General features: G+C 40.1%; 3 protein-coding genes across 6 annotated transcripts in view; all 3 read right to left on the minus strand.

The window, feature by feature from the left end:
• Positions 1-2,833, minus strand: part of LOC110990509 (uncharacterized) — a 63,378-nt gene extending 60,545 nt beyond the window's left edge. For 3 of the 4 annotated variants that reach the window (XM_087146529.1, XM_087146533.1, XM_087146531.1), the window contains exon 1: positions 1,690-2,829. The gene's annotated coding sequence lies outside the window, so the exon portion shown is untranslated. Of the gene's footprint in view, positions 1-1,689 lie in introns of all 4 variants that reach the window. The other variant, XM_087146534.1, reaches the window with a different exon arrangement.
• LOC147796614 (uncharacterized) lies at positions 2,361-14,391 on the minus strand. The gene is made up of 8 exons (XM_087146854.1): positions 14,257-14,391; positions 12,808-12,978; positions 11,884-12,190; positions 10,626-10,738; positions 8,377-8,509; positions 7,708-7,941; positions 2,842-3,818; positions 2,361-2,369 (listed from the first exon to the last, which is right to left on the minus strand). The coding sequence occupies exons 2-8, from the start codon at positions 12,859-12,861 to the stop codon at positions 2,361-2,363; spliced, it is 1,827 nt and encodes a 608-aa protein (XP_087002980.1). The 5' UTR covers positions 12,862-12,978; positions 14,257-14,391.
• Positions 14,392-17,545: 3,154 nt separating this feature from the next.
• LOC147796615 (glycoprotein endo-alpha-1,2-mannosidase-like) lies at positions 17,546-23,098 on the minus strand. The gene is made up of 3 exons (XM_087146908.1): positions 22,407-23,098; positions 21,602-21,711; positions 17,546-20,649 (listed from the first exon to the last, which is right to left on the minus strand). Exons 1-3 carry the CDS (start codon positions 22,975-22,977, stop codon positions 19,936-19,938), a joined length of 1,395 nt encoding a protein of 464 aa, XP_087003034.1. The 5' UTR covers positions 22,978-23,098; the 3' UTR covers positions 17,546-19,935.
• Between the last annotated feature and the right edge of the window lie 706 nt (positions 23,099-23,804).

Here is a 23,804-nt window from a genome sequence, read left to right on the forward strand (position 1 = left end):
GTTTCTGGTTTCTGGTCAGGAGATGGCCCCAACAGTGGTGCAGCAACGCAGTTTTTTTACCCCCCCCCCGTGATTTTTTTTCAGGAAATATGTAGGCATAACGCGCTATGTCCATTAATGGCGACTACGTAACGACGGGCGCTCCGAACACTGAAACATACTGTACTAGCCCTGCACTTTTTACTGTTCATAAGCATTTTGAGCTTGTACATGTACACAGGACATAAAACCACCTCTTTTGTCTGGTTCCCAGATGTAAATGTTTAATACAGAATCGATGTTATCTGAAAAAGAGTGCCCGACTGAGTGTATGGGGAACAAGAGGGACTCCTTAACTGGACTTAAAATTACGCAGTAGCAGGATTCCGGTCGATTAATCAGGTTTGGCAGCTTTGGGTCATCATTTTATACCAAATTAAAAAACATTTTATTTTGCCGACGCGCAGGTCTACGGGGACGCACGCACTGATTAGAAACATGAGACTGGTATTGACCTGTGTTCTTAATTAGATATGATGGAAGTTTTGATGATTAAGTAGTTGTCCAGCAACGTAAATCGTGTGCTGTTATTGGCCTTTTCCCCTGTCTGACTTCACTATATATTCATCGCTATATTCTTCATATGACCGCCATATTTCCAGATAAATTTTGCAATCAGTGACATTCGTACAACGAAGCATTGAACTTGGTTTATCAATACGCATTTCAAGTCAGAATTAAGATTCGTGTACCTTTTTAATAGCCTTTTTTAAATGACAAAAGTTTCCTTTTTCCAAATATGGCACTTGGCGGTAATTTTAAAAAATGGCCGCCAAAGACGACAGAGGAGGTTTCCAGAGTGGCTCCGCTTTTGATACTATTACATATAGTCCTAAACTGTGCCAAAATTTGTGCTTGTACGTAAAGACCCGCATTATTCCACAGATCCACTTTAATAATATTATAATTTTATATATGTATGACAAGCATTGTACAGTTTGATTCAATATCCACGGGTTGCTGTAAAAAAAAACGCGTCATGTCAATAAATGTTTATTTGTGTTAATTGAATTAGCGTACATGTACTTCCTTTTTCACTTTATTTGAAGTTATTAATCGTTTTGGACGTTGCATTGTGCGTTTGGGAGATCCTGACAGTTTTATGTCAGTGCTTTATACTGAGGTTTCTGTTGCCTCAATTTTATTAAATTTGTTTTGTTTTGGTAGAAATGTACACGTATATGTAAAATAATATATTTCGAAATACGACATTTGCGCAGATTGTCCAAGCTTGCTACGACACTGCACAATGAAACTGTGGCCTGGGGTGTTTGTAGCCAGAGTCCCTTAGTCTTGAGCAAGTTAGGCAAAACGACGAATGCAAAATACATGACGGTGGCATTTGGACAAAATCTATTAGGGCCAGATTCAATCCTACAGATTGCTTTGCTGGAAGGAAATGGGACAAGTCTATCATATATATGCCTAACCGGATAAAAAACCTAACAAGTGACAAAAACCTTACTGCACTACAATACACTTCACTTTAAAATAGTTTACGACTAGTTTAATTATGCAGACGTAAAACTTCAGCAGGCTAGGTGAGGATAGGATCGGGATGGGAACGCAAACAATCCGTATAATTACTGGTGTACAATATTTGTATCTTAATTATTACTGTATAAAGAATTCAGGCTTAGTTGAACTTACCAAACTAAACAACCCGATCAAACACCAACTTATTCTTGCGCATTGGTCACAGTAGTCACGTCAGTGGGAGAGAAGTTTCACCACACGTGAAGAGATTAGACGAGCAGCACACGCGGAAGTTGCTAAATATGAATTAACTGGCTAAAACCGGTTCCCACCCGAAAATTCCATGGCGTCAAGTCACCTTCGAACGATCTGTGAGTTATTGTAAAGTTATAGACTGGTTCCTGGTCCCCCTGAGGGCCGTAGCGACCGTGTGGGGGACGGGGCGGGGGCTGAAGCCCCCAATAATTAATTCCAGTCAGCAAATGGGGCTTCGATCGGAACCATTTTTTTTTACACAGAAACGATATACGTTGGCCGTCGGCATTTCCCCTTAAATATAAAATGTACTGTACAGATTCATTTGACACAACACAAGGTTGGTGAACAAGTTACGAGTCGGCAAGCTGACTCAGGCACATGCCCAAAGAAAATGCCTTTGCTACGCCCCTGCCCCCAGTTGTCTTTCGGACTTCAAATGTAGGAGCCGGCGGAAGGACAATGAATATAGGAGCGATTTTTCTATGAAAAACAAATGCAGGCTGCATGCACAAGCAATAACTTTCTCTGTCCTTGTAAACGTAAAATAATATTGTTTACTGATAAATGACCAAATGACGTATTAGTCATCACAAGACCTAGTTAACACAAGATGTTAAGCATGAAAAGAGAAATAGGATACCATTGGAGATTACTGCATTAGACTCTGATTTTTTTTAATTAAAGAAATTAGCAAAAACGACGTCCACAGGTGACGTCAGTGCCTCTTCGTAAGGTTCTATAATTAAGGAATTTCGGCGGCATTTAAAACACTGTACCACAATAAGTGTGGAACTTATAGGCGAACTTGGAAGAAATTTATTCCTAATGATGTCAGGAATATCACATCACTCAAAGGAATTTTTTAAGCCCCAGATGTTTCTTGAGTTCAGTAAAAACAAGTTCAAGTTCAAAAACAAGCTCTCAGCACACCAAATCGTGGACATCAACAGCTAAAAGGAATCACGTTATGTTCACCGACGATTGCAGTCGGAGCATGATGCCGGTTACAAATAAAGTACTTGAACTTGACCGAAACCCCAAGATGAAAAAATGCATTTGAAAATCTACGTTACGATGTATGTCCAGCCTCCATAGCCCGTGGCCTTCAGGGAGGATACCAGCCAAGTCACTGACGTCATCATCGGTGAGGTTGCAGTTCGAAAGCAGCAATTCGTCGAGGCTGGCTGTTATCAGAGGGCCTAGAAGACCCACGTGACCACGCAAATCAGCTCCAGGACACCCGAACGTGTCCAACTCGCAACCCTCGAGGGAATCCACCAAGCTCTCGACGTCTCCATGCGATCGCATCATGTTAGAAAGTGATAGTCCCATCTTTCCACGAAAACGACCTTTTATATCAAACAAGCATTTGCCCACGAACCCCATATCACATCCGGTGTCACCAGTATAACGCCCAGATAGTGTTAGATTGATCCCTGGTAATTTTATCTCAGACTGGAATGCTTTCGCTAGACTTTGCAGCTCCTCCTTCCATTTTTCACACTCAGAGAAATCAATGTTGGTACTTTGAATGATTTCTCCAAACAAATCAGCATCTTCCCGTGATCTGCACCATACGTCTAACCTCGGTATACGTAGTGGTTCATCTTGTGGCTCACCGACTTCTCTTATGTCGTCCCTCAATGAACACAAATCCTCCTGATTGTTGATGATCATGTCGACTGGCGATAGGAATTCTCGACTGATTAATTCCTTCGAACCCGGCTCAAGCGTCAGCATGTATGCCACTCTCAGTAGCCTCTTTATGCCATCAATGAATGAGTTCTTATCTTTCCTCAGTTGGCTAGCCAAATCCTTTTTGTCGATCTTGTCAAGTGCTTTACATAGCACTTTGTGACCGTCTTCCTTACTCGATTTTCGCTCTCTCCATCTTGTCAGCATTTCGAAAGCCTGCTCCCTCAACTCTAACTTTGTTTTCTTGAATTTGTCGAGTTCCTCTATGCCGAGCCCAAGTTCCAGAGCCAGGTCCTCCCACGCTGCATCTAGGCCCTTCGAAGTCTTGTGTAAACTTCTATCATTCAACCCTGGCGATGAAATTGAAATAGTCTTTATTTGTTGTCACGTACGGTTGCTTAACCCTAAAGACCACGGTATTTTTAGCCCCTCTCACAGCCAGGTGGGGCATTCTGCTCCCCTCCCGAACTTGGCTGAACCACGCGCGGTTTTTTTAAATTTGCAGGCAATTAAGAACTCCTTATCGTATGATGCTTGAAATCAATCGAACAAATGGCTTTGTTGCTACAGTCATTTGAAGTTCAAGACTACATGAATACCAGCCCGTGTGCGTTCAGCACCACTTTGGAAAAGTATACATTTTAGCCGATTTCTCTCGGAAAGTATAGCGGTTGCGCAAAAACAGTACATTCAATTTTCACAAAATTTGTGTTAAAATTAAAATGAATGCAAAGATTTATTCTTAAGCCTAAAAGGCTCTGCTCCTGAGAAAGTCACTGCAGAGATATCAGGGGAAAAAAACATGTCGAAGGGTGGATTCCGTCCTGGTTTTTAGGGTTAAATGCCTGTAGTACACACACAAAACAAAAAAAATTGTAAAAACTAACGTATGACTATGAAACTGATATAATCCTATTTTTCATAATTTTAACAAAATTTCAACTTGCATCGCTGCAATGAAGTGCATATCCGAGGGTCACGAGGATTCTAATATTGCAAGTGCAATAACACATACTCTCCTTACTTCTTGGCTTGGATTTCTGGGTTTATTTGGCACTTTTGTCATCTTAAGTTGCGGGAAAGTTAAATTTCGCCAAAGAGGGGTCACTCGACCAAAGTGTTGATTCCAATTTCGAAATTGCACCCATAGATTTCACGTTCAGAGCATTGCAATTCAAGAAAAAAACCGTTCTTATTCGTCCTATTTTTTGTCATTTTCATCTCACTCCAGGAATGGCGCCGAATCTTGAAAGCGAATTCGTTTTTGTCATTAATTTACCTGTTTAATCATTCAAATTTCGTGACTGGCATTATTGAAGATTTTATGAAGGACAAGGTACTGGTCGTCATTTTCTGGCCGTTCATCTTATCATTCACGTGCGTTTATCATGGAAATTCGGGCAGATTGCATGAAATTCAGGGAAAGTGCTGCGTTTCAGCATATTCTTGTCATTCGGTCTGGAAACTTTGGGAAACATGGCTGCCAATGCCGGAAATCAAAGGCAGATACCGTACAACATCCAATGCAGACAGAAATTGTATCCTGGATGCCTTTGTAGCACATTGCCTGGACTACTTGGCAGTAGCAGACACACCTTGGGTGAGGCGTCAAACAGGCACCAGCATGCAGTGTCCGGAATTATCTACAGGAAAACAAAACGAGATGCAATACCAAGGGGAGGGAGAAGACGACTGAAAGACCAGATAATGAAGGGCTGCGCGGCATTCGTGACTTGGAAGCTAACCCATTGTTGACAATGAACCAGCTGAATTCCAAACTAGGAGAGCGAGTACCCAACAAAACCGAACGACACTAGCCCACACTGTATATATATGGACGGAATGTTCATCACAGTAAAGCTCTCCCAAGACTTGCCACAAGCTCGCAATCAGGATAGGGTCCTGCATCCACGCCGGGAATATGCGCGTTGGTTTCTGAGACATGGAACTGTCAGTCACTGCATCTTTATAGATGAATTCGGCTACAACATTTGCACGAGGAGATCATGATTATGTAAAAGCAGCTAGAGGACTGTTTGGAGAGTAGTATACAACTAGCGGGGAAACAACTACAACGTTACTTTCGTCACCCCTCATGAAGCTGGACTTGTGCACCACTGCATCAAACTCCAAACCACTACCTGTTAAACTTCTGAGAAATGCTCACAAGAAACAGCTGGAATCTGTCAGGAAATGTTCCCACCCGAAGAAGTGTACTGTTCTGTACCTCATATCCGTGCTGAACTTCCCCCTGGGAACGATAACACTGAACAGACGCGACTGCCCACGCATTCCTCAGCCCTGATGAAATGGCACCTTTTTGTTTCAAAACAGGTATCAAGCGACTGTTGGGACTCCCTGAGCAGCAAGATAGAGTAGGGGACCACCGGGCTGCTGCAAGAGAGCGCCTGAACATGCAGTCACGGAGAGCACGTCTGCTATTGGAACCGACTCAACGGAATGTTGATAAGATATCACACGTGAACAGTGTCAGAGATGGTTCAACCACACACACACCAACGTATCTACCCAGATGCCTGGCTAGGGAGTAAATAGAAGGATCAGGATACTTCACAAAGAACACTATACATTTTTCCTTTTGTGGTTGAACATGGACCTCAAATTAAAACATACAGGCCATTTTCTTCGCCCTTGTGAATTGAACATTAAAATCTTACAACACAAGTTATGTTTTGCATTACTGATAACATTTTTTATTACTTTACAATCTTATATAAATTTGTAAACAAAGCACTGGCCCTTAATCTAATTAACAAGAGAAAGTCAAATAACAATGCGTTATGAAATTATTGCAAAATGTTAATGCCTAATTTATTCGGCCAATTCTTTGTTGTTAATTTTTAATAACCGATAATGACGTCCAAATAGCCGCTAATTCAAATCTTCGTATTGATGAATTCATGCAGCAATAGTGACGAAATTAAAATTGGTAAAATGAATGACAAAAAAGAATCTACTTTCCCATTCGGAACCATTCCCGGAGTAAGACGAAATGACGATATATGAAACGGTTAAGAATGGGTTTTTTTTTTTAAATGCTCTGAATGCGAAATCTAAGGGTGTTATTTCAAAATTGGAATCAACATTTGGGGCGAGTGACCCCTCTTTGATGAAATTAAACTTTCTATCAAGCAGTTTAAATGACAGAAGTACGAAGACAACCAAGAAACCCTAAAATAAAAATGACAGTAACAGATGATTATTTGGAAAAGAGCCACACCGTCAGGATGACAGGTGTACATGCGACATGCTTACACTTAAATAGACACAATTAAAAGTCCTCATTCCGGAATAAATATGTGCAAAACGTTTAAATTCTTATCCGCTTTGATAACCAGGCATGAATAACTTTCATATATATACGTGCTAAAGAAATCTTCCTGAAAATCCATGGAAAGTGCCAGGAAGGTAATATTTTCACAAAAATGCAGTATTTTTTGAATTAATACGTTTAATGAGGTACCCATTGCCATAATCTTGTTTTTTTCCAAATTTTGTTTTTACACGATTTATACATGTACTGAAAAACATTATTTCTGTATCGTTTTCACCAGTGGAGTTTCCAGTAACATTCTGAACAGACTGAAGCGATTTGTTGCCAATTTAGTGAATGGCATTGTGTGCTGCCGGTGTATTTTAGGATTGGTCTCATGAACCATTTCCCTTCCTGCATGTATGTCGGAATCCTATGTATCGTTTATCAAGAGAGAATCCTCTTTTCTGTTACACAGAGTTTTGGAGAGATTAACCCTTACTCCTCAGCATCCTGTATAATTGAACTGAAGTATTAAATTGTGGGAGTCACAGTCCAAATAGTTGAAAGGGCAGTCTGAAATTCACTCTGCTGACAACTGTTGCACGCTACTCGTTTTTAGTGACTAAACAGGTTTCTAGACACAGATGTTTCTAACGTTTTCATTGCTCAAGAAATACTTCTTCCGGACCCGTTCCGGATGGCCAAACTCAATATTGCTTCAGAGGGATAATTGCCTTTTACATAGTTACTACGCAAGGCTACTTCTCGTAGAAAAAATAACGAAAGACGGAAAAGGAATAACTTCTCTCCAGGCTCCAATTTTTGGTTTCTGGACAAGAAAGCCGTATGACTTTGATCTTTTATTCAAAGGCTGCATAATGTGAAGTGATGTGTTAATGTAGTAAAATTTCGAACCTTTAATTCTAATTTACGACGTACGACCACACTACATGTACCGGTACCTTGTAATTCATAGGCTAGATCCTTTCTTCCAATGGCTGACAATGCATGACACAGGTTTGTAGTTTTGGCCCTGGGGGATGATCGCTGTCCTCTCCACTCAGACAGCATCTCCCAGCTTTGTTTATCAGGTTGACCAGGACAAAGCCTCTTAAAATGTGCAATCCTGTCTGAGCTAAAACCAAGTTCAGATGCAAGCCTCTCCCACTGCGGTTGATTATGGACTGACAAGGGGCCTAAATTCAAACCAAATAGGCAATTAAAAAAGCAGTTGTTATCAACGGACAGGTCAACTTCGGAAACCATGAGGGCTGGTGTTGATTAATTTTGTAATGGGTTATCAGAGAGACTTTCCGCCAGATTCCGCCAAGCAATGACATGCATTTAAAATTCAATGGTGTCTACAAGCACAGAAATTGTTATCCATATTTGAAGACCAGAGATCAAAAGGTATGTTGGTCTGGGAATGACCCATATGAGTTGCCTCAAGTTGAGCTTGGTCACTGCGGATCTTGGTACGAATTACTCAATCTTGCTTGACAACTTTTTCCTCTTCCCTCAGTCTATCTCCAGCCCTATCTCTCGCACGGTATGTTGTTTTAACGAAATACTTATCTCATGGATTATACTTTTGTTCACCATAATTGGAGTAAATGATAAAAAATATTTACTCTCGATTGGATGAAGCAATTGTAAACCTTCGCTACTGCCAGTCGCTATGTCGTTGCTAGGCCGATCCCAAAACGTTCTGAAAATGTGATTTGTATATCGTCTTCGTAATCGGCGATGGCGAATCCAAAGCATCTACAGAAATACGCAAATGCAGAAAAACAATCAGGGTAAAAGAGTCTCAACCAATTCTTTCAACTGATATCTCGCCATGTACAGTGAAAGAACTTACGATTCAGAATACAGACAATGATGCGCTCATAACAGTAACAAGGTAATAACTCGCCGTGGAGAGACAGTATAGTATACCGTCCAATGGCAGATGATCTAAGTTTATTTCGCTCTGGTGAGATAGTAAGTTAGCCTGCGGATTATTTGTCGTAGCCAGGAAACGTTCCTAAACGGTAGCCTTGTTCTGATTGGTCGACATTTATGACGTCAAGCTTAAGGCTGCCAGCAATACCCTCCAATAGCTACTTAACTGGTCTTGTACAAGTATATCTCTCAGACCATACAGTCACTGACACTGGTGCGCGATTCGCAGTACAGCAGGTATAGCAGTAGGGCAAGTCCCAGCAACAACTGTAGTTAACTGTGATCGACTAACTTCGCCCAAACGATGGATGGTTTGTACTATTTTGGTCGACTATTTTGGACCAGACTCAGGGGTATAGTTGCACCTCTGGTTATCAACAGCCAGGTTCATTAAAGAGGGAACCATTCACGAGAAAAAATTGTATGAGATTTCATTGATCATGTACGCTGCGAGAATGGAAGTAACGGTGAGATTTTTTAAAAAATTACGGACTAGGATCGTTTGATTGTAACTGAATCGGGCATACGAAATGTTCAAAAGCAATAAACTATAGTGTAACTGGTCGAACGTAGTTCGCTCCCAAACTTGCCCATATTCTCACATTATGAACTTGACCGCAGAGTCCTCACATGTGATGCACCATGATTCCAAATTTCTGTGCTGAAAAGTTTCCTGATGTGGCGCATTTCAAATAATTTTTGAAAATCCCATGTAGACATGTAAGAAGTTATTCAGTCAATACATTCTCATTATTTTCACTAACCTAGCTTCAAGTTTAAACAAAATCATTCCGTAATTTTTGGGCACTTTTTCAAACAGTTCATTTTGCATGAGAAAGAAATTGAAAAATAGGGCTGAAATAATTTTTTTCGTGAAAAAATTGTAAAAGTAATATACTGTTCGCTCTACAGGCTAAAAATAATAATGGGCCACGTAAGTGGCTGCGCGCGTTTTGTCAGAGTGCATGTACATGAACAATGATAAAATCGTGAATATGGACAAATAAAAACAAGGCTACCGGCAGTATATTGTTTTGAAACTTCTGTTGACGACGACAAAATAGATACTGCCAAAATGAAAATGACCCTTTTTACGTTCCAACAGCGACTCAACTACAAACAACTCTTCAACAATCGCCTACATTAACAGCATAACGGCAAAGGTTGAACTCTACCTTTTAAGCTCATTTAGTGGATCTCTTGTGCCAACGCACACATCAATCTGAGCCTGCCCGGATCGTAAATGATGACCAGTCATGTTCAATGACAGCCTAATAACACAGTAGCTGATGTAAGCCATTTTTATAGACCTTTTAATGCTTATTTCTTTTTTATAAGTTTTGGACTTTTTAGCAATTTGGCATGCTCATCCAGTAGTTGCACGCAAAGAATAGGCCTTCGAGAAATATAAAAACGCTGGGCATTTTTTTCAGTATACCAGTTAAACCAGGTGACCCACCCTGTTGGGTGAACGGATTACCCAAGGGTGTTGGTTCTCTTCTGATATCACTGGTTCTCATTTTACTAAATGATTGTACAAAATGTTATTTGTGCGACAATTTTGCCACTGCTGTGCTGTTTTTGCTCAACCGTTGCGATTCACGTGGTACCCCCAATTGGGTAAAGGCACTGTCCAGCGTTTTTGCATATTTCTTGTAAGCCTACTGTGTGCATGTAACTATGACTTGAGCACGCAGGTACTGAAGAAAATATAAGAATTTTTTTGCACCATTTAATTTTCGTGCATACAATTAAATTGCCAGAAAGGTTTAGTCGTCTTGAAAACAACCTTTTATTAGACATAATGTGCGCGTGTGCACTAAACCCCTCGCAAAATAGCGGCGTGTACATACTAGATGACAAGTATTTTTATTATAAAATGAGAAAACCCGTAGTGGTCTGTGCATATAAGTGTGTGACATACATTTCTTCTTACCAAGAGAATGATGCTAAAGAAAAGTGAAAGGGAGCCAAACATCACCACCAAGACAATCATAGTTGTGGGGGTACTTTCTGGAGGACTGCTGTTCGTCGTCTCTGAAGTTGTATCTGAGAGAGACATACGAGGAAAAAAACAGTTATTTCATAAGATATTTAGTTGCATTTTTATACAAATTACGTTTTGAAAGTATTATGCTTTCATCATTTTATTTTTTCAGTAGCACTTTTTAAAATATAACTTATGCATGTAAATGAAAATTTAATCCTTCTACTTTAATTTCTCTTTTTATACTGTAACTTTAAAGGGACCATGTAATACAAAATTTTTGTAAAGTCTTACTAAAAGCCTTGAAACTGCACCTTTGGGTTTCAATCAACCTTTTAGTAAATTATCGTTTTACTATTTCATCCCAGATTTTTTTAGCTTTTTTATTTTTATCCTAATGCGCATTTGCATATTTTTGAGCAAAATTGTGATGTCATCCAGGGCACTGAACCTCAATATTACACTGATTTGTTCATAGGGCCAACGGAATGTTTAGATTTCTTCAAACACTGGCACGGTAGCTTCCTTTGGCGATTTATTGTATATGTTAATTAGTATATGGCAATAAGCCAGTGGGCAACTTTTTCTCAAAAATGTTTTCACACGGCAAATTTAGAGTTACATTTTGAACATGAAAACATGCAAACTGAGCACTGTCTTCCTGAATTTACACCAAGACAAAAGCGCCCTGACTTGTTTGCATATTTAGGCCTATGCTTGGTTTTTGATGTTTAAAAGTACACTTCTCCCTACTCAAAAAAGATCCAATAAAGTCTTCATACATTGAACATTGAAAACTTTATTACATGGTTCCTTTACAGCCCATTTAGGCCTAGTACATTTCTCATCATTTGTCTGATGGATTGTTTTGAACACTGGTAATGATCGAGTCTCCAATACGAGACTTTCTGAAAACTGCATCAATCAGTGAAGTGATTTTGTCACATTGTAGGCCTTGTTTAAAACCGACAGAATATAATTTTATATTGAAAGATTTGTGTCGCAGAGGTGGGAACAATCGAAGCTTAAAATGAAATGTAGAACAGTCACACTTCACATGCACATTCAAACTGCGGTGTGACGAGGTCTGACCGTTAGCATTACAACAGCGGAATTTTCATTGCACAGTCATACATTGATTTATACAACTGAACATGCCCTAAATATTGTCTTTGTTCCTGTGTGGAGCGCTTCCAGTTTCACTAACCTTTAAAAACTACCTCCACGGATCCCTTGTCTATTTGACCAACTTTCGACTCAACTACATACGTCCCCTCGTGTGAGTCGGTGACGTTCTGAATGATCAAACTAAAGTTGCTGGTGACATCGTACATGCCTTCAGGGATACCGTCTAGGGGCACAGTTGCACCTTGAAAGTAGGAGAAAATAACGTGTTCCCTGTCTCTCTGACGGAAATACCAGTATACGCCTTGTACGTCTCCATGCTGGTATGCCGAAGCCGCATCAGGAGAGCAAGGTATAATGCCACGTCGGCCACGATCTAAGAAAACTTTCTGATCTTGATAAAACAAAATCAACACAAGATTAAGGAGTCTAGACAATAAAATGTCTTTAGTGGAACACCTCGAGTAAACCTCTTTTTTATAATTTCCACTGATTTCGATCTTAACTAGTTGTGCGTTAATATGACTTCACTAGCTGTCACATCTACGCTTATCGCGAAAGTTATCTGCAATTATGGTTTAATTTGTTCATGTGCTCTGAGTAACGTTAGCCCTACTGCGCCCTCTGAGGGACTAACCAGATATCAACATGCTCGAAGCACTTTGACAGTCATATTCATGTTGATATTGTGTATATTCACTATCGAAGCAGCTTGAACAAACTAAATGGTCTAAAATCCTGTATATCAGCACTGCACATATTGTTTCTTGAAGGAACAATTTACATATCAATCTTTTTATACCTGCATAAACTATATAGATACACAAGCGACATTTAGTGAAAGTAGTTCTCCAATCAGAAGTCTTCTGCTGTTGTTGATTTCTTTTTTCAAAATTGTATAAACTTCTTGTGCAGCTATGGACATACGAACTTATTCAAAGTCTCGAAATACGCAGATAGTCAAATACCGGCATTATTTAAGAAGGAAAGCAACCCATCTTCCAACCTGCATGAGCCAGGAAGGCGTCTTTGCTGACGGTGACTGAAACGTGACTTCCATTCCTGTCCCCAAGCGCTACGCCATAGGCTTCACATCTGTATCGCGTGATGTTATCGCTCGTTGGTAAGAGATGGAAGGACGATAATGAAGTGTAAGTGTCGTCGATGAAAAACAAACCTGATAAAATTAAGGGAGCGTCTTTAAACGAAGTTTGAAAATACAATTAATAATCACATACACTGTATGAACACATTTGCTGATGTTGAAAATCCTCTACTCTAAGCGTTGATGGCCTGCAGAAGACTGTTCGTAAAATGTGTGGTTTAAATTTTATTTCCACTTTTTCACACATTCGTATTTCATATTTCCCAGCCTACAGTATTTTGTAGGCATATTGAGTGGATTTTTCCGAAGGGAAATGGAACTCACTGTGAATGTAATTGGCTGATGAATGCAATGATACGAGGCAGAATTCGGGTCAAAAAGATTGGAACATGCAGAGAAAACACAAGGATAAAGGAGGTCGAGTGAAGGAACACGTGATCACGCCAGAGTACAGCATGAATAACTTAATTCAAAATTAGCGTCTCTGCTACATGTCCATAATGCATAGCTGAGCTAAATAAGAGACACTGAGAAATGCAAGGACCAAGAACGAGTAAACTAGGGGGCGCTAGAATTCCAAGATTTGCGGGTGCGCAACAATACTTAAATGCAAATAATATAACTTAAGGCTGGTAATCATAAAAAGCAATAAGTAGCAAAATATCTAAACAAATATATTTAAAAAAAAAAGAAAGCTATGGAAAAAGAAACTATAGAAACTATTTGCTGATGTATTGGTTGAGTGTGATTGAAGGAGTGTTGATGAATAAACCAGCCACTTTAATTATTGTATGTAAGTCAGGTGTCCAGACGAAGTTTATTTCCAGTCAGTTCTGTCCAAATTGCGTCACTAAGTTTTGGTCAATCAGATTAGGCATCATCTCAACGAAGACCAGAGATCATTGAACTTTCTTGGGGGACGATATACTTCGATCCCAACAGACTCGTCCCAAGCCGATCACGGACTCTCCAGTACGTGCCGTCCGATGCGTTGCACCTCGAGGAGGGCGCTCTCGCCTTCGTCGGAGGGGCGCGATGTCAAATACGTCGATTTTGAAAAAAGGATTCCGTTTGGCGGAAACATGTTCCAATATTTTTACCCAAATTCTGTTTCGTAGATGGCGACTTTTATATTCCCAACTAGGACATACATTGTAAATGTCCATGCAATTCATACTATGAAAAGGCAATTACTCTACATGTAAGAATGAAAGTTTGACGGACTGAGATGGCATTGACATCATTTCGATCACGCTAATGCAAGCAACACATAAGTACAAAGTTGATTATTCCTGCGAATACGACCGATACATGGGCTGAAGGGAGGGAGTACAACCATCAATTACTCGCCTGGGTTATGTACAAGCAGCTTCGTAGTAAGAGTCACTTCTATGTGCTCTCTGTGCCCATCATCAAACACACGGAACCACTGGAGGTCTACCGGAGGTTTGGCATGGTTTAATTCACGTCAGGCTGACAGTCTGTATATCGTATGGGTCGTGTACAATACAGGAATCGGCAAGTACCGATGGACGTGGGTCACATCCAGGAACGACGGGAAACGGCTGTTTTGTGGTAACTGTTATGTAAAAAAAAAAAAGTTAGAATAGCATACTGAAACAATGCAGCGGTATGTTATACCCATGCATTTTACCCATGTCAATTAGGAAGATGCATGTTGAAGGAAAGGTTTAGTAGCCCTGAAAATCTACGACAAACTTTTCATTGCCAAAGAAAAAAAGTTTCAAGACCAAAATCTTTCATCATCTGTAATTCGCGTCTCACTTGTCTTACATAGTTCAAGCTTGGATGTTTTCACTAACCTTTAACGGCTACCTCCACAGATCCTGTGTATATTCTCCCCAATAGTGGTTCAACCGTGTAAAAATACGTTCCTTCGTCTGAGTCGGTGACGTTCTGAATGATTAAACTGAAGTCGTTACTGACACCGTACATGCCTTTAGGGATACCTTCTCCTTCATAGAGGTCTCCTTGGAAGTAGGAGAATATGAAATGGTCTCGGTCATACTGACCAAAGTACCAGTAAACGCCTTCTAGGTCATCAAACGTGTATTCACGGGCGGCATCAGGGTTGCAAGCTACAATGCCTTGGTAACCTCGCTCTAAGAACAAGGTCTGCTCTTCACTGTTTGCTGTTGCGGCGATGAAGAACGCTGAAAAAATAGAGTAAAATATCAAAATTAAAGATGAGAAACAACGGGTCAATCAATGAACTGGAGCAACGGTGCTCTCCTGGCTCGCTGATCTGTATGTGCAACTCAGTCCATTTTGAGAAACACGTGAACTTTTTTATTTTACCCGTCTTTTGTGACACATATATTGACATATTTTCAATGTGATCAGCTTGTGATCTGTCCAAAATATTAAGCTGTGTGAAATTTATCCACTTTATCAAACACTTGATCAAATTCAAGGTACATGTAATGAACAGCATCAAGATACAAACACATTATAAAACGCACAATCCTTGGCAACAAGTATCGCCAACAAACCTCATCCATCCAAAACATATCTCTCCTACCGGACAAATCCATAATAAAGAATAGAAAGTCATCGCTGTGAGCTTCCAAAACCATCGCTCAGTCTGCTTATGGGAATTTCACATGACGCTATCCCATCAAGCTCTATGACTTTTGGAAGAATAATTTCTTACTAAACATCCGCGGTACCGTGTGGCATTGGGTCAGAGTCTTCTCAAACGAACCGCAGACAGCGAGTGATATTCCACGGTAGTGCGTCGTTTTGGGGAGATGTTCTTTCTGGTGTCCCACAAGGGAGTGTTTTAGGTCCTACTTTGTTCAGTCTATTTGTTAATGACATTTCCGACGGTATTTCTTCTAAATGTGTTATGTATGCTGACGATGCCTTGCTTTTTTGTGTTATCCAGTCACAAGCGTCATCTCCAGACTAATCTCAGTAACCTTCTCCATTGGTCATTGTGTAATCGTATGGTTTTTAATCCTTCCAAAACAAAGGTTATGCACATTAATCGAAGCAAAATATTCATCCTTCTACTTACAATCTTGGCAATTCCCCTTTAACTGCTTTCTTATCCTTCCAGTACCTAGGTATCACCATTAGCTCTGACCTTAGCTGGAACTCCCACGTTAATATCATTGTTTTCGTACCAATCGCCTCTTCGGATTCTTTCGATTAGTTGCTGGAGGTTCATCTACCCAAGCATTTTTTCACTGTACAAATCGCTTGTCCTACCTTTCCTCGAATATGGCATCCCTTGCTGGGGCCCGCACATGCTATCCTAAGAAGAAAGCAGATCGAGCGCGTGCAACGTTCAGCAACCCGAATTGCCTTAATTAAAACAACGGCGTGGTCAGATGACATGAGGACAGGCTTGACCGACTTAACTGATTCTCTTTATCATCCAGAAGACAATACTTGCTATGCTTGTTTGTGTTTAAATGTTTACACGGTTTATGCTAATATGAGACCATCAGCAATAATGTCCTTGTCAATCCACGCCATCCAGATTTGCTCACATTCTGCCATCTTCTTTCCCGCACACAAACTTTGTTTCATTCCCGCACCCCTAGTTTCCCTAGAATATGGAATTCTTTACTGCCACTCATCAGAGACTCAGCTGTTTCCGACTTCTTTGATTCCTTAAGGCTGTCAAGCAGGCTTTCTTTTCGAACAAGTCATTCAACATATTTTTTTTCTTTCTTGCTGTCATTTTATCGCCTGTGTGGGACCGTTGTTTTCTTTGTTCTGTTTAATTTGCCTTGTTAACGTTATATGCGGGACTGCCTACACGCGGGTAATAGTAGTTCATACTCATGGGCATAAATCTAAAGAAAATATATCCAAATACTGTAAAATCACCCCTCCAACTTTTTCGGGTTTGAGGAAATAAAAGCATCGTATTTTCACACTTTTAATAGTCCATATTTAGAAAAAAATACATGCTTTTACATGCCAACGTCTGAATTGTTTAATGTTGTGGTAATCCAATCGGTTCAATGTGAAAAATCATTACAAGTCATGTGACACAAGTTGCGGCATGACTGTTCGTGGTTATCAAAAACAAGGAACACACAGTGAAGTTATTTAGGGAAGCTTCGCCCAGCTGTTTCTAATGACATGGATCAAATCGTGTGGAAATAAAGACCAAAATGATCACTGTAAAAGAGGGATTGCTCTGCAAAAATGACATCTGGGGAATTTTCGGAAACCCAGTACCGATGATCCCACCATGTGAGATTTGCCAGCAGAATAAACTCATTCCTAGAGGGAGTGGTTTCCATAAAAAGTAATTTGGGGATTTCCATTAAATGTATCATGACGTCTTCCACATATGCGACCATAAAAGCTGCCTCCTTTTTTTACACAGCGCATGTATAATATGCACGTCCAAGTTGAACTAAGCTCTACATCTGCATGAATAAATTTGGACTTGAGACAGCAAACACATCACACTTAAAAGATCAGAAAACGCAGCATCAGCCCACTGAAATGCAAACAAACCTAGACGTAAACAAGATCTTCACCATAACCAGGGTTATCGAGTTCAAGTTTGCAATTGAAGTGGTCCCTGCGCCCAAGTAGCGACGACGAGTTCGCTGATTCATGCTGCTCGTAATAAGGTTAAAGGAAATGTGACTGAAGAAGACTGTAAGTTTATTTTACATAACGGGTTTTGCCCTTACCCAACGAATAAATTGATAAACACTGTATGCTCCGTGCTTGTCAGAGAACTTGCAAAAAAATTAACAACTTTACTCGGGTGGGAATCGAACCCGTGACCTCCTGCTTACTAATGCCTGCCATAGTTCACCAGAATACAAGTCAATTCCGGGGATGCAATTTCATCTATTGCCACTTCAATGTCATTCAAACATTGCAATTAATACAATGGGAATACCAAAAGCGATGTGGCTTTTACTGTTCTTAACATTTTTCATTTTTTACGTTCTTCGCATTGTCCCATCCTTAAAACAGAATTACAAAAATTTCGTATATCTGTCAAAACCAGCAATACAACATCCACGTCTTGTACAACACAATCATATTTCAAAATACATTTGTATACACAGAGTCAGAATATATACAGTCTTTCTGATATTTCAAAATTAAAACAATTGCTCAAAATGTACACATAGGTGGTGACCTGCCTACATGTACATACATGTACGGTATATGCTTTATAAATGAGTATGTGCTAACTGCGCATTGCATTCATGAGAGAACAGTCGCAGTATTACACCTGCACTTGCTGGATAGACCACAACTAATTCAGACTATAAGCCCTCAGAGCTTAGAAAACGTATGTGTGATGTCTTCAAGATAAGCTTGAATAAGTAAACATTATTCAGTCCCTCCGCCCCCCCCCGCAAAAGAAAAAAAAAGAATGGCATTTCTTTATGCTCTGCGCCAAACTTTGAATGTTGTGTTTCTGTAGTAGTATCGTCAAAAATGATTGGGTATCCCTGCATGCACATATGCTTTGCCTCCATTGGTGCAAAAAGGGCGACATCCAAGTGACAGGGCAAAACTGTGGCAGTCCAGCCAAACTACACATATTAAAAGGTGCAGCGAATTGTAGGCATTTGCCAATCACATATGTAGGTTTACCATTTGAACCTTGAATCTAAAATCATCTTGCTTCAGTGCTTGCTTGTCACAAACATGATAACACATAGTGTAGATTAACTGTTACTTAGGAACATAGTAATCCTTGAAATATTTGTGTACTATGGCTGATCTTACAGCGGATCAATGATTTCATCACCCATTTTTCTAGTTGGGCAATGGAAGGTACACAACAAATCATTCTTTTACTAGCCTTTGTCCCTTCGTGACAATTTATATCAGTTGAGGAAATTCTCACATGTTCTCTTCAATTTAGGGGAAGACTTTCAAAGAGATTGGAAATTTCTATGGAACATATTTTTACAAGATACATTGAGTTATAGTGCAGAACAAAGTTTCTCATTGAATGTGGGAATATGAACGCCTCAAGAAATCAAAGAACCTTGAAAATGTGTTCATTTGCCAGATTCTGTTACAGCTGTGATTACTCCCTAGACATCACTGCTATAGAGGCACTGTGTGGAAGCCATCATGCATGGCTGTTCTTTTGTTCCATAAGGAAATTGCCTTTGTGCATACCATGTGGAACAAAAGCACTGGTCTGCAAGACACCAACAATGCAAATCCTCTACACAGAGTGCTTCCGTGCAAAATAATCCTAATTGGAATGATTATTATGACCAAACTACACATGTTCATTTGCTAGCACAAAGCACGGTATCTACTGGCACACTCTGCCTTGGGACATTGTAGATGCTTCAGCAAATCATTGACTTGTATTCAACCACAAAACAATTTTTCAAATTAAACGTCTGCTTCTCTTTCATTTTCCAAGACCAATTAACACCTGTCCAATCACCACCGACAAAGCTGCCATACTGTCCGTGGCTCATCTGACGGTACTTTTCATAGGGTTATTTGGAAAGAAAAAAAATAAACTGGTCCATGAAGCACTCCATCTGTAGCATCGAGCACTTGAGTAAAAGGATTCACATCCAAATTGGCTGAGAAAAAAATGGATCGCGTGTGCCACTGACGATGTCACACCTGCTAGTCCCAAGGAATGGAGTGCTCAGGTGGGGGTTTGTTGGTCTTAGCAAATGCAAAGAGAGTGTTTTGCAAAACACTGAAGCTCGGTGATGCATAAAATCTGGAATGTATTTAAGCTATTTTTAAAAAAATGAATATGTTACTTTGTTACTTTTCAATGATGTTACACATTTGGCTGACACTTTGCAGTACAGTGATTGTATTAAACATGCTGTTGATGTCCTTTTATTTTCTTAAATGGATGTAAAAAAACTTTCATTATCCTTCACTGGTACTAATTTAAACATGTTAAAGGGACATTGGGCCCCAAAGTACAGTGTAAGAGAGAATAGGCTCTGAAATCCACCAAACCTCCTGCTGGACTGAGATGGATCTGGGAATGGTCAAGGTTGCAATGGTTAACCTTCTCTTCTAATCATGCTCTGATTTTCTTTGTCGGGATGTAAACTTCTTGACCATTTGTCTGGTGAGGGTTAAGTAGTAGTCCGGGTCATTCGGCAGATAATCAAAATATCTCAGGTTCCTGCTAGGTTTGGGAACTGCACTTTCAATCTGTGTGCCTTCATGCCACTCGTTGAAAGACGTTATGGATATTACAGGCGGGGTTTGGTTCATGGCTGCTGTAAAGGATTCTTTGTAGTATTCGCCGTTTTGGCGCAGGTGGTTGTTGACCCCATTCCAGGGCCTCACTTTGACATCGTCATACCCCGGTCCAACGCTAGGAATGAAAAACATGGCCTTTCGCCTGGCAAACTGGGCAAGGAACTTCCAGTTCGTCCAGCGGGATCCAAAGGTAAACTTCTTTGCTGCAAAGTAGGTGTAAAAGCCGTTGAAACCACCCACGAGCAAGTCGTTGCTGTGCTTCTGCTCAACGTAAAGGCCAATGATGACGGCGTCATACTTGGTTTCCCTGATGCTCAGCGGGCTGTTCTTCTTGAAGACCCGCCCCCAGGCCCTTGAGGATGTCAAGTAGGAGTCGTACAGGTAGACGAGATGCAGATCTTTGCCTTTGTGTTTGTACCTGTAGAAGGCTGGATGGTTACCATAGGTATCAATGATATACTTGGGATCCTCTACAAAGGTGAGCTCAGATCGGTTTTTGTAGGGCTCACTATGGAAAGCCAGCTGCAGTGAATGAATACAACACATTAAGGTTCAGTTGTTAAAGTTACAAATCCTAACTGTAGCTAAATCCACTGGTATCCAACAGTGGTCACTTTATGTGAGATATTGATGTAAGCAGTGAACAGTAGGTGTTTTGTAGTAGCTGCTAGATTTTGTTAAAGCAGGGTACCTAGAGAGGCTTAGGGTTCATCAAAGACACATAGAACTTGAACAGGTATTTTTTTTACATGTACATGTAGAAGATGAAAATAAGGCCCTACTATTCACAACCACACAAAATGGAGAATAAAACTTGACAACTATCATCACACACTCTTCATACATCTATTGTATGTCTCTCATTCTCAATTTGAGTCTTAAAGCATTGTTCCCTTCCTTTACCCACAGAGAGTTGTGTTAAGCAAAAGCAAATGCAACAGACCTACGTGTACTTGAGCATGTAGATACAATGAAGACACAAGGGCAGTAGTGTAGATCAGAAAACACAGATGACTATGGACAGATTTCCTGCTCTTCAAGCCCATTGTTCATGCGTGAGCAGTGCTACACAAGTACACATCTGTAAGCTATAAGTGTGCCTTGTACATGTACATGTACTGTATGTTCAGCTCTAGATTCATAGGATATTTTAACTGTCAGGTCTTGAAACCAGCCCTATAACTGCTTGAGTCAACAAATCTTGTCACAAGTTCTTTTACAAGTCCTTTCCCAAGTATTCAGCTCAGACACATGAAGCAGGATGGACAGCACTTCTGTCACAATTCATTTGAAGGCTTGTGATTTGGCTTGAGACTGGATGACTTTGAAATGAACGTACCCAGATTTGAAGAGACTAGACTATGTACAACCCTGCTTTGAACAAACTGTGAATTTGAAATTGAATTTGGTGAGAAATGTGTCTATTAAGAAACTATGTAGTGGTAGACAGATTGTTTGATCATCGATCACTGACCTTAATATCATACTTGTGGCAGGCATCCAGAAGGATTGGGACTAGGTCATCACTTGGGATACCATTATTATCAGACTTGCTTGGCGGATACCATGATAACACCAAAACACCTGTCAACAGAGAAACAATAACGGAGTTAATTGGGAAATGGTATTTTGTGGAAACCTTACGACATACTCATTAGGGATATGAACGTGTACGTTTAAGACGCAATCAATCAATTGTCATTTGTGCATTACGTTCCTTTGAGAGAACAAAATTATGAAAATCTGAAGGATGCCTTAAAATGATGAAGTTTCAGCTCAACAAGTGTACATTCCAAGCAAAACGATATTCTCAGATTTCAAATTCAGATCAAAAGTTGCCAAGCTTTGAAGTGTATCTGAATTCAGTACCTGAGACATGTTTTCAGCTTCAGTCAAATGCAGTTACATTATTTCACACGCTGAACAGACGAATTATAGAAACCGTACAAAGGGTGGGTCACGTGAATGCTTACACGAATTTCTAACGGCAATTTTCAACTATGCATCTTTACATGCATCACTGGAACTGGCTTTCTTTTATTGTTTTCTTCAAAATGACAGCTTGCCAGAAAGAACATCACAGGAAGTTTAGTCCCATAACCATCTTTTATCTCAGTATGCCTTTCAACAATAATTTCATCAGTTGCCTTTTGGGTATCTGCGAATGATGGACCGTACCTTTCAGAGTAAACCTCATTTACTGCAACTTTGTTTTCATCAAAACATTTCACAATTGTATGTGCAAACCTGTCATCACAAATTGAACTGAATATGCTCACCAATACCAGCTGTCCGCAACTGTTGCATGTGAATTTCAATCACACTTGGGTCTCTGGAACTGTAGCACCCAAGCTCTGGATAAAAGCTGGCTCCTATGTCGTCTGGAGGTACGTGCTCTTCAGTGGAGAACTTCTTGGCAATCTTCTTGTCCCAGTGAGGGAGCCTGGGATGATTCCAGTGGTGGTACTTCCCATCAAATTGTGGGTTACCGTACCATGGGTAGTAAAAGGCATGAACATTATAGTTTGGTTGGGGAAAAGTGCTAACATTGTACCGAGATCTCAGTGGTCTATTGCCAGCGTTGTTTACAATCAGATTCTTTGGATTTGGGATTGGTGGATTGGTAGGAACTCTCTTCAAACTTTGGTTGTGTCTGTTCTCAGCTGCTTTCAATTTCAACGATTTCTGGATGCTTTCCCTGTGGAGAGCCTGCTGTCGCTTGAAGTCGTCATCTTTGCTGGATTCTTCTTTGGTGATACTCCGGAGTGCAAAGTAGCACCCGATGATGAAGGCGATGATGATGCACGCCGAGATGAATTTCAGGGAACAAATGGTGCGTCTCGTTAGCATCTTGGTGAATGATGTGAGGCATTGTTTGTGGGACACATTCTGATGCGTGGAGATACGGTGTGTAAGCTGGCATCTTATACATGTATTTTACAAGGAGTTTACACATACACACTGCATATGCTGTATGCTGAAAAAAGACCAGTTTTTCATAAGGTCTCAAATAATTTTCACCAGTACATGATTCAAACTGCTTTATCAAAATCAAGATTGCAAAAAATGCAATGGTTAAGCTGATGTACAGTACAAGGGATCAAGCCGACTCACGTGAAGCGTGTAATGCATACAAGTACATAGTGGGTGGTGTGTCTGGGTCATTATTGCAGTCAGGAGAATGACAGGGTGGTGAGTTAGGGTTAGGCGTTTACACACTACATGTTTGAACATTTAACGAAAGAAGTCCAAATCAGTTTACAGATTTTCCCAAATATTAAAACGGAACCACCCCTTTTACTAGAGGTTTAATGATGGCTTTCATTTTTATTGTAAACGATGTAATACATGTAATCTGATTTTTGAAACATTTTACTGCTCACTCATATCAAAGGAATGAATTCATCACCGGAACTTTATGTAGGCCTATACTATAGTAGACATTTCATTTGTCATGTTTATTGTGTTTCTTAAGCCTAGGTTTTCAATGACAATCGGCGAGGTGGTTTACATGTTTAATCAGTATGGGACATTTCTTTAAACAATTTTCAAATTAAACATAAATACCGGAAAGAATTCCAAATACGAAGTTCACTTTTTAGGAGAAATTTTTGCTCCAGGGCAGATTTAAAAAGGGGCGACATTTATTTTGGGGGGATAGAGATGTGAAAGGGGGT

This window comes from Acanthaster planci, linkage group LG15 (assembly GCF_054643075.1).
Source record: "Acanthaster planci isolate LZ-2023a linkage group LG15, COTS_SCS, whole genome shotgun sequence".
Classification (NCBI taxonomy): Eukaryota; Metazoa; Echinodermata; class Asteroidea; order Valvatida; family Acanthasteridae; genus Acanthaster; species Acanthaster planci.

Bases quoted from the DNA above. Each gene is read 5' to 3' on its own strand.
- LOC147796614 (XM_087146854.1), bottom strand. From the start codon at position 12,861: ATGGAAGTCACGTTTCAGTCACCGTCAGCAAAGACGCCTTCCTGGCTC. The intron at 12,191-12,807 runs GTTGGAAGATGG...TATCAAGATCAG, and splicing joins CGCCTTCCTGGCTCATGCAG to AAAGTTTTCTTAGATCGTGG. The intron at 8,510-10,625 runs GTAAGAAGAAAT...GTATTTCTGTAG, and splicing joins TCTTTAGCATCATTCTCTTG to ATGCTTTGGATTCGCCATCG.
- LOC147796615 (XM_087146908.1), bottom strand. From the start codon at position 22,977: ATGCTAACGAGACGCACCATTTGTTCCCTGAAATTCATCTCGGCGTGC. The intron at 21,712-22,406 runs GTGAGCATATTC...CTCTGTTGACAG, and splicing joins GTTGCGGACAGCTGGTATTG to GTGTTTTGGTGTTATCATGG. The intron at 20,650-21,601 runs GTCAGTGATCGA...CATTCACTGCAG, and splicing joins GCCACAAGTATGATATTAAG to CTGGCTTTCCATAGTGAGCC.